Source organism: Sinohyriopsis cumingii, chromosome 11 (genome assembly GCF_028554795.1).
Source record: "Sinohyriopsis cumingii isolate HCF-2022 chromosome 11, ASM2855479v2, whole genome shotgun sequence".
NCBI lineage: Eukaryota > Metazoa > Mollusca > Bivalvia > Unionida > Unionidae > Sinohyriopsis > Sinohyriopsis cumingii.
The window spans coordinates 67,159,782-67,175,153 of record NC_142971.1 but is presented as its reverse complement, the minus strand read 5'-3'; the positions used below and the strand labels follow the sequence as shown (position 1 = coordinate 67,175,153).

At 33.6% G+C, this 15,372-nt stretch overlaps 1 protein-coding gene across 1 annotated transcript in view; it reads left to right on the top strand.

Annotated features, from left to right (window-relative positions):
• LOC149788618 (uncharacterized) overlaps positions 1–3,583 on the top strand; it is a 152,524-nt gene extending 148,941 nt beyond the window's left edge. The window contains exon 11 of the mRNA XM_089974700.1: positions 586–3,583. Coding sequence (XP_089830826.1) covers positions 586–2,684 — 2,099 coding nt within the window. The 3' untranslated portion in view covers positions 2,685–3,583. The remainder of the gene's footprint in view (positions 1–585) is intronic.
• Positions 3,584–15,372: the final 11,789 nt, after the last annotated feature.

Sequence of the window (15,372 nt, the reverse complement as noted above, 5' to 3'; positions counted from 1 at the left end):
TATTCTGACAGTAGGACTGACATGGCAGTTTTGGTCTTGGCTTTATTCTGACAGTAGGACTGACATGGCAGTTTTGATCTTGGCTTTATTCTGACAGTAGGACTGACATGGCAGTTTTGGTCTTGGCTTTATTCTGACAGTAGGACTGACATGGCAGTTTTGGTCTTGGCTTTTCTTAAGTCAGTCTTTTCTAATGTTAATTTTGAAACTTGTTCCAATTAAAAGTAGGTAATTTAAATTTAAGCAGCACAAGAATTCAGACTGAGATTTATATTGAAACATCCTTTTTTCATGCTATTTTGTATCATTCTGCCAGAATTATTGGCTGATTCGGATACAACTTTTGAATACTTCTCTTAGTTTGCTTGACTTGAACCATTCTTACTTTTCTAGAGAGTTCAAATAATGGATGTTAGTTTGTATTGAATTTTATTCGCTTGCATTAATAAAAGAAATAGAAGGCACAGAGAAACATGTCAGTTATATTAATGTGTATGGCAATCAAAATGTGTACCTGAAACAGCTGATGCATACAGTTTTAGAAATTTAGTTTTGCAATGAAGTTAAATATCATTGTCATTTCAGCTGCCTCTGCCAAGGTCAAGGCTATTGGACCAAATATAGAAACACCTACAGCCATGAACCACCTATTCGTTGGCAAACATGATTCAAAAGGTAGGAATCGCCTTGTAGCTGAGGGACCTAGAATTACTCCAGTGTTTCCCACTCCCACATTTGCTAGTGTAAGTCCACAGAAAGTAAGTGGCTCACAAGGGTTCACTGTGGTTGAAACACAGAAGAAATGGATGCTGAAATTAAAGGGCAAAACTGAGGTTAGAGGAAGCCAGTATACCAGTCCAGTTCACAGTCCTACCAAAGAGCATGCTCAACAGTTGGGAAGTAGCCCTATTAACATAGACCAGGTACAGAAAAGTACAGAGAGTCATGCAAAAGAAAATGTGTCTCTGACTCTGAAAAACACAGGGAAAGAACTAAATTCTGAATTAGGTAACAGTTTAAAACTATCATCTGATTCTTTAGCAGAGAAAAGTCCAAAGGAAGACAATGAACCAAGGATCGACCCTTGCCCTCTGCAGAGTTCTATGAAAGAGCAAGAATTTATACCTGGTCCTAGTTCTGCCTGCAGTCCAACAAGGCAAAGGAAAAATAGTCCCTACAGAGAAAAGCCTTCTACAGTTCCATGCAGTCCTATTATGAATTGCAATTCAGACATAACTAGAAATCCTTCAGCAACCAGCCAGAAGCATCAGGATATGTTATGTTCACCTGACAACAATCCCACAAAAAAGGTAAAATTGAAAGATTTAGCTAAACTCTACTCAGAATCCCAAAAGATAGTTCATGGGAAGAAAAATGTTGTTGCCTGTAATAGTGAAGAAAAGTGTACTATTATATCAAACACTGGTGTAGAAAACTCAAGTGGAAATATTTCATTGCAAATATCAGGAACTTCCAAATCTGATGATTCAAGTTATCAAATATCAGCAGCTGCCAAATATGATGATTCCAGTTATCAAACATCAGGATCTGCAGGATATGATGGTTATCAGAATATAATGATTGTTTCAAGAGCCTCAAATTGTGCAGAGGCTCAGGTTATTGAAGAAAATCCAAATGCTCTTAGCTGTGGAAATATCGACTGCAACAGTTGTGCAACAGACAGTTCAGAAAATGCTCAAAATGAAATCTTGTCCTCTCTTAAAGATACAGATGTTTATACTGCCCATACACAAGACATTGAGCAGCAGGCAGATAAGAAAGAGATTAATATTAAACAACATTCATTGAATCAGGAATCTGAAAAATGTTCAGAAGTGTTTCGTGTTCAAAGCATTATTAAGCAGGTTGACCCAGAGGCCAAGTCTTTACCATGGGGCACAGAGGAAAGCTCCTCAGGTAACAAAAATTGCAATGATAATCAGAGTAATCTCAGAAATAAGTCACTATCAGTCTCTGCAGACGATGATTCAAAACCAGCATCGGAGGAATCCCTAACCACTATTGGAACTGAGATGTCAGTCAGTGAAAGTGATGTGATACCAGAGACAGAAAGCATTCCAGAAGGCCATAAGCAAATATCTGGTAATTGGGATGTGGAGGGAGAGGAACAAGAAGAATCCTCTATTAGCTGGTCATCTCTATCTCGTGTCAAGGCCAGGACTATGTTAAGAGCTGCAGACAGCCTCAGTAAGGACAGTATAAGTACCAGGTTAAAAAGTGGTAGTTTCTCAGGGAAAGAGTCAGAAAAGGAAATAGAAAAAAATGTATTAACTAAGAGCATGTCAGATTCAAGTAACCTTCAAGATTTGCAGCCTGTGACAAAGACTCTCTCTGGGAGCACAGAGTTGACCAAATCAGAAGTGACACTAAACAGTATTGACTCTGATAGTGGCTCAGACGTGATTGTGAGCTCTGGTAACATCCATCAGAGCAAGTCCTTCCAACAGTATTATTCCAACAAGAGATCTTTGTCAGCCACTTCAAGTCAGGCACTGGACAACCGCCAGCTAAAGAGTCGTCCATCAAGTAAACCATTCAACCCATTCCCCATCAAACATGTGAATCAAAACAGGGCTCGAACTGGAGTCAAATTAGGGCTCTACAAAATGTCCACTCTGGAGGAATTTGAAAAGAACATCAGACAACCTGTCTGGGGAAAGTAAAAAGGGAACAGCTGGACATTGGGATGATTCATATATCTTCTTAACATTCCTCTTGCGGTCTGTCTCATTGGCTTCATCTTGAATTTCAGACTCAGTGACATAATTGGCAGAGAAGGAGTTAGATTGCCTTATCTTGATTAGTAGACTGTATTTGATAGTCATCATTAGACTACTGGTTTCCTCACTTTCTTTACTGAAATGTCAACTTTGCTAGAACCATAGCTGTAGTAACTACTGGGATTTTTTCTGGATGAAATTCTGAAAACAAAAACTAAAATGTGTTACTCGGATGTTGAATCCATAATTTTCTCATATGGGTTCAAGTTGAAAAGGGCTTTTTTTCACATGAAATGGCCAAAATGTCTTAGTTTTACTTTGAAAAGTGTCATATTTAACAAGAGGGGAAGGGACTAAACCCACTCTAAATCTGCATACTGTGTTATTTTTGTTCATTTCTTGTGAGATGTTTTGTTTCTTTAAGAAATTACAATTTACCAAGTTAGAAATCCATATTTCTGTGCTTTAAACATTTTCTGCATAATACATATAATTACAATATATTATTGAAGATAAATTTAAAATTTCTTTTCCCATTGGAATTATGTGTAATAGCATTTGTTCTGTATTTTATGATATACAAAAGTCTCATAAATTCTCCAAAAAAGTATTCATGGATTATCAGAACATAATTTTTTCTGGATTATATTAATTCATTATGAGTTATCAGTATTTCTGTATATCGAATGTTACTATAATCATTATAATAACATCCACTTGAGGTTAATAATAATAATAATTGATATCTGACTCCTGACATGTTTTAAATTTTAATTTTATTTTGGTTAATTTTAATTTTGTAAATCAAAAATCATCAAGTTCTAAAATGTACAGGATCATTACCCAAGGCCATGTTGTAGATATATCACCATTTATAGTCTATATGATGTAGATATATCACCATTTATAGTCTATATGATGTAGATATATCACCATTTATAGTCTATATGTTGTAGATATATCACCATTTATAGTCTATATGATGTAGATATATCACCATTTATAGTCTATAAGATGTAGATATATCACCATTTATAGTCTATAAGATATAGATATATCACCATTTATAGTCTATAAGATATAGATATATCACCATTTATAGTCTATAAGATATAGATATATCACCATTTATAGTCTATAAGATATAGGTATATCACCATTTATAGTCTATAAGATATAGATATATCACCATTTATTGTCTATAAGATATAGATATATCACCATTTATAGTCTATAAGATATAGGTATATCACCATTTATAGTCTATATGATGTAGATATATCACCATTTATAGTCTATAAGATATAGATATATCACCTTTTATAGTCTATATGATGTAGATATATCACCATTTATAGTCTATAAGATATAGATATATCACCATTTATAGTCTATACGATATAGATATATCACCATTTATAGTCTATAAGATGTAGATATATCACCATTTATAGTCTATATGATGTAGATATATCACCATTTATAGTCTATATGATGTAGATATATCACCATTTATAGTCTATATGATGTAGATATATCACCATTTATAGTCTATATGTTGTAGATATATCACCATTTATAGTCTATATGTTGTAGATATATCACCATTTATAGTCTATAAGATGTAGATATATCACCATTTATAGTCTATATGTTGTAGATATATCACCATTTATAGTCTATATGTTGTAGATATATCACCATTTATAGTCTATAAGATGTAGATATATCACCATTTATAGTCTATATGTTGTAGATATATCACCATTTATAGTCTATATGATGTAGATATATCACCATTTATAGTCTATATGATGTAGATATATCACCATTTATAGTCTATATGATGTAGATATATCACCATTTATAGTCTATAAGATATAGATATATCACCATTTATAGTCTATAAGATATAGATATATCACCATTTATAGTCTATATGATGTAGATATATCACCATTTATAGTCTATAAATTGTAGATAATTAGGTCAAAACATTAAATTGGTGTATGTTTTGTACTTCTGACACTTTTTTGGCATGATGATTATTTGTTCGTAGATTAACTAAATCCCCGTGGGCTTGGGGGTATAGAATAGGTAACTAAGCCCCTGTGGACTTGGGGGTAAGGAATAGATAACTAAGCCCCTGTGGGCTTGGGCATACAAAATTGGTAACTGATCTTCTGTGGGCTTGGTGACAGAATAGGTAACTAAGCCCCTGTGGGCTTGGTGATATAGAATAGGCAACTAACCCCCTGTGGGCTTGGGGATATAAAATAGGTGACTAAGCCCCTCTGGGCTTAGGGATATAAGATATGCTTGATGTATTCTTTCTGCATAAGAGAAAACTAATGGAGGCAAAAGCTGCAGTGGCTCAATTGTTATGGCACCAGACTCGCCACTGAAAAGATGTGTTTGAAATCCTGCCATTGGATCAGCCCAAGTTGAATGCTGTGGTGTGTCCCTGGGCAAGGCACTTTATTATATTGGTCTTGGCACTAAATAACCTACTTGTGTTGCCATAGTGTAAAACACTGAGGCAAAGCAAACCAATTATGAATTACAAAAAGTTTTAACAGCAGTATGATTTCATGACTGAAAAAAGGAGTTTGTAAAATTGATTTTATTGTAGTTTGAAGAAAATCTTATTCCAGTGTTACTAAATTGCAGATTTACTCTAGAACTCTTTTTAACTTTTAAATTGGAGTCATAATGTGAATTAAGTCCGTAATTTGCACATGCAAGAAAAAAAAACGGTGCGCACTGTGTATTGTTCTCCATGGCAGGCATCTCAACACAAGTCAATATTTTCGTATCATTAAGTTGTTAGCTTGAAAAACAGGAGCTAAGAAATATAGGTTCTTGCATTTACTAGAAATATTACTGTTCTGAATTATCATCATGTCAGCTTGAATTTTAGGTCTTTCTCCTCTTGGAAAATGAAGTGTAAAAGTCATAAAATCAAGTGCTTGTTGTTGACTGCTTAAAAAATTATTTGGCCTTAATTATAAACTTTTGAATTTCTTCTGAAAACTATCTGGTGATACAAGCAAAACAAGCTGTAAAGTTTCTAAAAAGCCATTTGATTTTTCTTGTGACAGTTAGAAAAGGTAAAACACTACTCTACTGATGGTGATTCTTCATTATCATTTTATAGGATATCATAACTTTTCTCCACAGAAGAACAGTACTTTATTGTTTGCTTGTTTTGCAAATAATTAGTATATGAAAAATAATTGTAAGAATATTATTGTAACAGTGTTACTTATCAGGCATCATGCTTTTTCTTAAAATTTGTGCAACAACAACAAAATAGGATCAAATGTTGTAAGCATGGTGTAAAGTTGTTAAACATTTTATCAAGTAGGAGGAATAAATTGTCATTGTGAATTCCCTCTTGTGCAAGTTCAAGGCAAGAAGCTGCTTGAGGAGGGTTCCGAATGTTGACAACTAAATGTTACTTTCCTCCCTATTTTGTGTGATAAGTACATTACTCACATACTACGACATTTTAGTTTTTCCTATCAGTAATTATATAATTACATTATGTAATTCTAACATTTCATTTGGATGTTTTGCTTGAATTATTTTTAACTCACCTGGCCTTTAGGGCAAGTGAGTTTATGGAATGGCCCTTCGTCTGTTGTGCATTGTCTATTATCCATTCATGATTGCTGTTTACAACTTTCTCGCAAAAACAGAATTTTAACAAATTTGAGAAGAAAAAAAAATCATACTAGCTTGAACATCTTTCAGATTTATTAAAATGAAGGATGATCTGCCATCAGATACTAAGATTAGAAAAAAATCAAATATGGCTACCTTTTACTAAAATTAGACAAGCCTTTAAACAACTTATTCTCAAAAACAACTTAACAGAATTTGACCAAATAATATCCTAGCATAATGGTCTTTCAGATTTATTCTAATCAGATATGGCCACCATTACTAAAGATTGAAAAATCTTGAAATGACTTCTCAAAAACTGCTCAGCTGAATTTGATAAAATATGTTGGAACACATCTTGGGAATAAAGTTTTCAACTTTATGTGTATGATAATAAACACAGTTCAGAGGTTTGTAAGATAGGATTCCAGGGGCAGGGTACAAGTGGATAAGAACAGATACAGGAATTCATGCTGACTACACAGCTTGCTCTGTCTTGTAATGCCATTTAAGTGATTGGTCATGGTATAGATAGTTTTAAAGTCCATTAATTGCATCCAAGTCCTCCAGGGCTGGGAGATAATGCTAGTTGTATAAATGTATATTTCTATGCCAATATATATATATATATATATATATATATATATATATATATATATATATATATATATATATAGAGAGAGAGAGAGAGAGAGAGAGAGAGAGAGAGAGAGAGAGAGAGAGAGAGAGTCTAGGATAGAATATAAATAACACCAACATTAATAGACTTTGTAGCAATTATGTGCTTCAAGATTTTCTTTCCATTCTACAGCTTCAATATGTGTATGAATTTACATTCACAAGCTTTCATTTACCCTGGTGAGTGACAACAGGCCTCCTTGGGCCTGTTGTTTGTTGTTAGGCCTTTTATCATTGCTAGCTAATCTTGCTATAAATTAATGAGGTTACGGTATGGCCCAACATCTGGTGTGTAGCCTGTGGCATCTGGTGGCTTTTGCTTCTTTTCAAAACCCATGTTCAGATTTCAGCCAAATTTGACAGAAAGCATTCTACTGACTGAGATTTTCTTTACCACCTGTTCACATGTTTGGTTATTATGCAGATGCCAACCAGGTTTGGGATCTCAGAACCACTTGCACCTCTTTTTCCAATTTATATGTACTAATATCATGAAATGGTTTAGTCTTTCTTGTCCTGTTGTGCAGGTGGTGGTTTGTACTCATGTACTGTATGGATATCTTTAATAATTACAGCAGCATTAAATTATTATGTTTTATTTCCAATGTTCAGTCCAGACACATAATGTGTTACACAAGATTTATGTACATATACAGCTCTGTTTAATAGATTGCACTTATGTTGCAACAGTGTAGTACAATATTTTATCATTAATGAATCTGGTGCAACAATCTATTTCCATGCTTTATCATTAAAAGTTGGTTGCAACAGTGTAGTACCATGCTTTATCATTGATGCACTTGGTTGCAGTAGTGTAGTACTATGCTTTATCATTAAAAAAGATTGGTAGCAATAGTGTAAAACCATGTGTTATCATTAAAACGTGGTTGCAACATTGTACTACCATATTTTATCATTAATGAACTTGGTCGCAACATTATAGTACCATGCAATATCATTGATGCACTAGGTTGCAGTAGTGTAGTACCATGCTTTATCATTAACAAATTGGTAGCAATAGTGTAAAACCATGCATTATCATTAAAAACATGGTTGCAACATTGTACTACCATGCATTATCATTGATGCACTAGGTTGCAGTAGTGTAGTACCATGCTTTATCATTAACAAATTGGTAGCAATAGTGTAAAACCATGCGTTATCATTAAAAACATGGTTGCAACATTGTACCACCATGCTTTATCACTGATGAACTTGTTCAACTAAAACCAATAGTACATTTTTAGAGTTCATTTAGATGGAAAGGCCAATTGTGAAAACATGTTGTACACAGATTTTGTCTAGTACATTTAGTAACATTATGCTAAATCAGCATTAAGATATGGGTGATCTGAATGAAATCTGTTAATTAGTCTTCTTACTTAACCTTTAAAAGTTATTGATTAAATCTTTGTGTGTTCTTAACTTCTTGACATCAATTCACTACCAGTACATACTGTATTTATTATTATACTCCTGCATAGTTTATGTAGGTAATACTGGAGGCAGTTTGTCAATCCATCACTCTTTTGTCTGGGTAATATCTCCTGAACTGTTTTAATTGTATAATGGCAAGAGTTCATGCCACATGTAAGATCAGTACATTTAGAGTTATTTCCCCATTTATTAAATGGTTTATAAACTTAACATTGGGTGGGAGGGGGTAATTTCATACACACTTACTTACTGGCTAAGGATCTGTCTTAAAGTAAAACAGAATATTGTACACAAAAGGAAGGGAAAATGTTATTTAAAGAATTAACCTAGTTTTAAAAAATTACTATTCCCTGAATGCACGAAGCACTTAGATAAAAACTCTTCCATCAAGAAGTTAAGTTTCCAGAAATGGTGATGATCCACGATATATATTTATAGGTTACTGCAGGCATTATATTTATAGGTTACTGCAGGTGTTATATATATATGTTACTGCATTTGTATGGGAAAATGTGAATAAGTTTGTCGGATGTAAATACTGCACGACCTTGGAAGTACAGTATATCCATCCGACAAAAGAATTTCATATTTTCCCATACAAATGCAGTAACCTTTTTATTATATGCTAATTTTTTTTATTCTACCTAAGGCTTAATTATGAAAACAAAATAACACTACAAGAAGCAAAGTAACTGAATGTATGCCGTATTCCAAACTAAATACACAAGCGCAGATTCATCATTACACATCATTATTACTGCGCACAGAACTCGCCTAGATAAATTTGAACTTAAGTCACACACTAGACATAACTTTCAAAAGAAAATGGTGTCTAGTTAAAATTGAAATTTGGAGTTATATTGTGAATGAACGCACATTACAACAACTTTTCCATTTGATCTGGAATGAATAGATTTTGGTATTTTTGTAGATTCTATGAAGTTTCATGATGATGGACTGGATTTATATGTGACCATTCCACATGAAATATATCGGATTGAAGAAGCAAGGGAGAAGCGTGTTGACATCCGCAAATGTGTTTCTGTTTCTGTCATTGAATGTTTGAAACCATGTGGGGGGAAATATGAAGTCTTTCAGTTGCAATTATCAAAAAGACGCTCTGGAATTTAATGCTTATTTCATTTTGAGTGGAGTAAAGAGGATGTAATTGCACTTATATTCGAAATTACAGTACAATTTTTAAATGTGTAATCCAGGTTGAGAACGTATGACATAGCTCATGTAATTCGGATTTGTAGAACTAAGAAAGTACATTTTGAGGAAATTCAGGATGTAAAATTGTAGGTATATTTTTTGACAGTCTTATCACCAGCTAAAGAAGACAGTTTATGTTTGGTCACTTGTATGTTATTTGTAAAGACCATTTCTTGCGCCTTTGTATAGCTAACCTAAATCTGAAACATTGTATCAAAAAGTTCACATAGTATGTGCCAAAGCAGCTGATATATGGCAGTCCATGAAACATCTGCTTTACTTCAATCAGAAACAAATTTAAACAATCACAATGTAAAGCATGTACTATGCGAGTGTACATGATTTGTGTACAAATCAAAAGTGGTGGCATCTGTGTCCATTATTTGTTTGTTTACAATAGAAGGTAGTTCCTTTATGCATGTGAATGCAATATGAAGGTGTGCAATATCGTAAAATACTGAATGATTCTGACAATGTAAAGTTAGCGGAGAAAAAAATTGAGCATATAATAAACTCATATCTTTGAATGAAACTTTATTTAAATTCTTTTTTTTACATGGACTTAATGATTGTTTTCACTGCAGCATGTTGTTCTAGGGTATGATTCCAGTGCACACAAAGTAAATGTTGAGCAGTTGTCAAATTAGATAATTGGCCAAAAGGCAGACAGCAATTGTTTTAGTGAGGAACAGTGTGATACTGCATAACTTGCATTAAAACATCCATGCTTCACATGTAGTGAAATATTCTTTTACAATCTCCTGTTCTCTGTAGCTACCAATTCTTTTCCCTATTAAGCAACATATATCAAGACATTTTGGCTTAATATACACTTTGTATTATATAAATGCATTTCCTATTTTGTCAGTTTGGTATGATTTATAGTTTATTATTCATTTATGAAAGAAGTTCATCTACATTCCAGATTATATACATTTGTCTCTCAGTAGGAAATTATTTATTGAAATTTTTCATGTTGCTCTTATTTAGTTAAATCCAAATTGTACAGATCTGTTTCTGACAGTTCTACTGGATTTTTTTTTACATGAATAATATAATTCCAGTAAGTGCACTAAATCAATCTATAAAGGCCATACAAGGGACAACATGTGTCCTTTATAGAAAGGTAGCAATTTATCATAAATGCAAGATGTCCTGTATTGATAGCTATTGTTTATATTGATGTTCAGACTGGATTCAGTGCATTTACTGTACAAAAAATAGTATAGCCTGCTTTGAAGCAGGAAAATAGGAAGTAAACATTTGATTAATTTACTTTGTTTCCTGATGTAGTTCAATGTCAATTGTGCTAAAAATGAATTGCCAAAAGTAAATTAGGTCAATTGTGCTGAAAAGGAATTGCCAAAAGTAAAATAGGTATCTTTCCAATTCCAGGCCAGGCAAGTTCTTTTTATATATGTGTGCCTTTTGGCACATCATGTTATTATCCTGTCTGTCCATAAACCTTTTACTTTTCTCTACAATAACATCATTTCTTCATCATCTACAGTTAGCATACTTTGTGGATGACTTGTACTTGTGGTAAGGAAGAACTCTATCAATTTCAGGGTTAAAAGGTCAATGGTAAAGGTCACTGTAACTGAAAAAAGAAAACAGGCTTGCACAGTTACACAAATTCTGCATCATGTTCCTGAAGCAAATTGTGCAAAAGCATGCACCTTGTATAAAGAAGAAACCTATTTATTTTGGGGTTAAAATATCACAAAGGTCAGTCATTAATTGAAAGGAAAAAATAATCTCTACACAACAACATTAGTTCTGTATCACAAACATGCACCAAACTCTGGATGTAAAAGGCAGAAGCAGATTAATTTAATAAAAGTTCTGCATCACCGACCTGGACGATTAACACTTGGGGTAAGGTAGAAACCACTTCATTTTGGGATTAAAAAGTCAAAGGTCAATGCAAGTGAAAGAAGAAAAATGAATTATGCACACACATTTAATTTTTCAACTTTGTACCGTCGCCAAAGTTTGTGGATGAATTGCTTGTTGGGTAAGAAATGTCTGATTTTGAGATCTAATGGTCAACGGAGAAGGTCACTTTAAAAGAAGAAAAAGTGTTTTTTTGCACAAATAGCATTGGTTCTAGACAACACACCTTGAGTTTATATGTAGGTCTTGCATCTAATGTATGGATAGAGGCTTATTAAGTTTAGGATAATAGGCTTCAATATTTTGTTATTTACCCTCTGTACCCAAATGTGTGGATAGAAGATACGGATCTTGTATCCCATAATGCATGGCCAGATCAGAGTCTAGACTTTCCATTTTATATACAACATGAATCACTCTGCCCCCACTGTTATAAAACAACTAATTCTAAAAGCTTTGTTTAAATTTTGGTTATATATTAAAACTTGTAAACAACCTGATAATTTCAGGTCTCACCATTCTGAAATTTGATCATAGTTTTTTTTTGTAGTTGGGTACATATTATGGAGATCTTTTCAGAAAATGAGGCCTGATCTGCCAGCCAGTAGTGTGACAGCAGATTTAATTTGTATTATTCATGTTCGATATGGTAATTTGAAAAGGGAGATAACTCTTGTTATTTATGCATTGAATGCAGGAAGAGATCTATCTGATATAGGTAACTAATTCTCTGCTGCTACATCATAAATTCAACCAACATTGCTATCTCCACAAAAGTTGCAGCAGAGGGGGTGGTGGAAGGAAGTACCATGGTGCCATACTGAGAGTACCTCTTGAGTGTGTCATTCTCCTTTGGAACTGCATTTATTTATAGTCTTATCAGTTATTTATAGACTTGTCAGTTATTTATAGTATCAGCAGTTTACATTGGGTCAATTGTTTTACACTTTTAATCTATGACACTCAGATTTTTGGTACTAAATGTTATCAAAGTATGTAACTATATAAATAATAACCATAGTTTGGAAAATGTCAATTAAAATCTTAAGGTAATTAATGAATGCAGTAAACTTACTTTATTAAAATAAAGTATACATACTGTGTACAAAGGCACCAATTATTTGGTAGGTTAGAGTGAATTTTCCTCATTGCTGCAATTTTTTGGGGCTACATTTATTTTCACTGAAGCACAAAGGAGAAGCACAAGATATTTTGTCTGGTAAATTAAAGACAGGATGAAATTTCCAGTCACCATCCCCAAAACGTAGTTGTTCCTTCAGCTTTATACAAATAGTTTTGGTCTCCCTATGCTATTATTTAAGCTTTTCTTCACATATAAAAATGCAGACAAATATGCTTAGACAGAAACTCATCATGTATTTGCATGAAATGATGTAGAATTTAGTAGAGCTAATGTATATACAACTCGAATGATAAAACATTGTGACCTAGTTTACACCCAAGAATGTTGGAATGATTGAATACAACTTGTAGAAGACCAAAAATATATATTCTTTGATTACTGAGATTAAGACAAGTAATTATTGTTCAAGTTTTATTCCAAAATAAATTGTTTTTAAAACCTTGTTGATTTCCCTTTTTTCATTTACCTAGTCTTGTCCATTATCCATAGATCTGTCTGTCTGCTTATTGCTCAGTGTATTCATAGTTACCAATATTCCCCCCGCCCATGTCACTTCATTCAAATTTTTTTCTAAAAGATTGGATATTTTCTTGATGTGGTCACATATTTGGAATAATTGGCCAAGATACCTATGCACTTGCGACAGGTGCACTCACATTGTGGTGCGGATTATCTCATTAATATTCAGAGGGCTCATCCAAGATCCTGCTTTCATACCATTGCTTAGCTTGTGCATACCTTGGATGCCATATCATTTTATCAGATTTTGGTCAATTTGACATCTAGGTTTATATCATTAAAATCTCGAAGAGTTCAAATACAAGTGACATCCACCTATACTAATGATGATTTTGCATCCGATTGACTGAGCTGTCAACACTCCAAAAGTCATCTTTCAATTTATGATCAGATCTGATATTTAAGCTTGTATCATGAAGATCTCGGATGAGTTTGATTATGATCAAGATCCACGCATATTAATGATGATCTAGGGTTGGTATCACACTTGCAATCTTCTGGAGACGAGTTCAACACCTTAATTACAGAGTCATTGTAGCTCCCTTTGGTGGAAATTTCAATGGTTTTCAAGTTATAACTCCCAGGATGGGACCTGGTATAGGTCAGAATAGACCAAGTAATCAATACTGACTTTACACATCAGCTCCCCTTAGAATGCCAAGTGCATGTTCTCTATGGGGTGAGCCTATAAACAGTTTATATGTTTTTAATCAGGATCTTGTTCTCTGAGGTAGGGAGAGATCCATGGGGAGAATGATTGTTGTATAAATGACCAGGCCTTTTTATGCAAGGAAAATAATCCAATATATATGTGGTCTAGGAAAAAAGATAATGACACAGTTTCAGTACATACGTAAATTTACAGGTTGACATGTGTAACCTACTAAGTGAGTGAAACCAGGCCCACTTGGGACTTATTTTAATGTTACATCTATCTAATTACATTAAAAAATGACAAGTGAAATAACAAAATTACAGTCTGCTCCATTTGATGTGACTAAATTTCAGGATGATCGGTTCATAAAAGTTTTTAAATGATGCCAGGGTCTCTCAGTAAAGTGCCACGCAAGTTAATCATGATGAACGTCATTGTGTAGCTTATCATAACACTTGGAGACCTTTCCAATACAAAATTTCATCCAAGTTCCTTCAGAAATAAACCCAAAAGGATGTTAATGAACAATTAGTAATGAAACCAATATTGCACAAATGCATGACAGACAATGCCCAACCATAAATGCACAACAGACATGGACCATACAGTACTCTCACCTGACACTGAAACAAAAACTATTTTCACTTGGCCTTAACCCATTCAGTACTCTCACTTGACCTTTACCCATACAGTACTCTCCCTTGGCCTTTAACAATACAGTATTCTTACTTGGCTTTTGAGAGACAGACAATTCCATTCAAAATGGAACATATACATTTTGGTAAAGGTTATATACCAAATGAGATTAAAATATGTCCACTGTTTGCAGGTATGTCATACTGATTACAGGAAATAAATGAAAACATGCATTAACCAAGCATCTAAATGTACAATTCAAGCCACTTCATTGGCATCAGGATAGAGTCAATGGTTGCTTAAGCTGATTCACTTGTATTTTCATTTGAAATACTTCAAAAGTTAACCCTTGTCATGCATTTAAGCCATTAATAATGGCAAATGGCCTCCAAGTACACTTGACTTCTTGTTGCAGAGTGCTTTTACTGCAAACTGTTTTACTGAGTAATTCATTATGCCAAATAATAAGTCTGCAGTAACAGTTCCATTAGAAAGGCTGGACAAAAAGAAGTTGCCATTGTCTGACAAATGCTGAAAGGTAAACTTCTGGTGCGTGATACAAGCATGCAAACTCAATCATGGCCAGCACCTGATCTCTTTGCATAAAACTCATCCCATATCTTGCAAAGATGATGATTCACAGCAAATTTTCTCAACATCAAACAAAAATGTGGATGATTAAGTGTTCACAAGCCATTATGATGCATATTCAGAATCAATATATCACAATACCTATATAATCATGATCAGTATATCACAATACCTATATAATCATGATCAATATA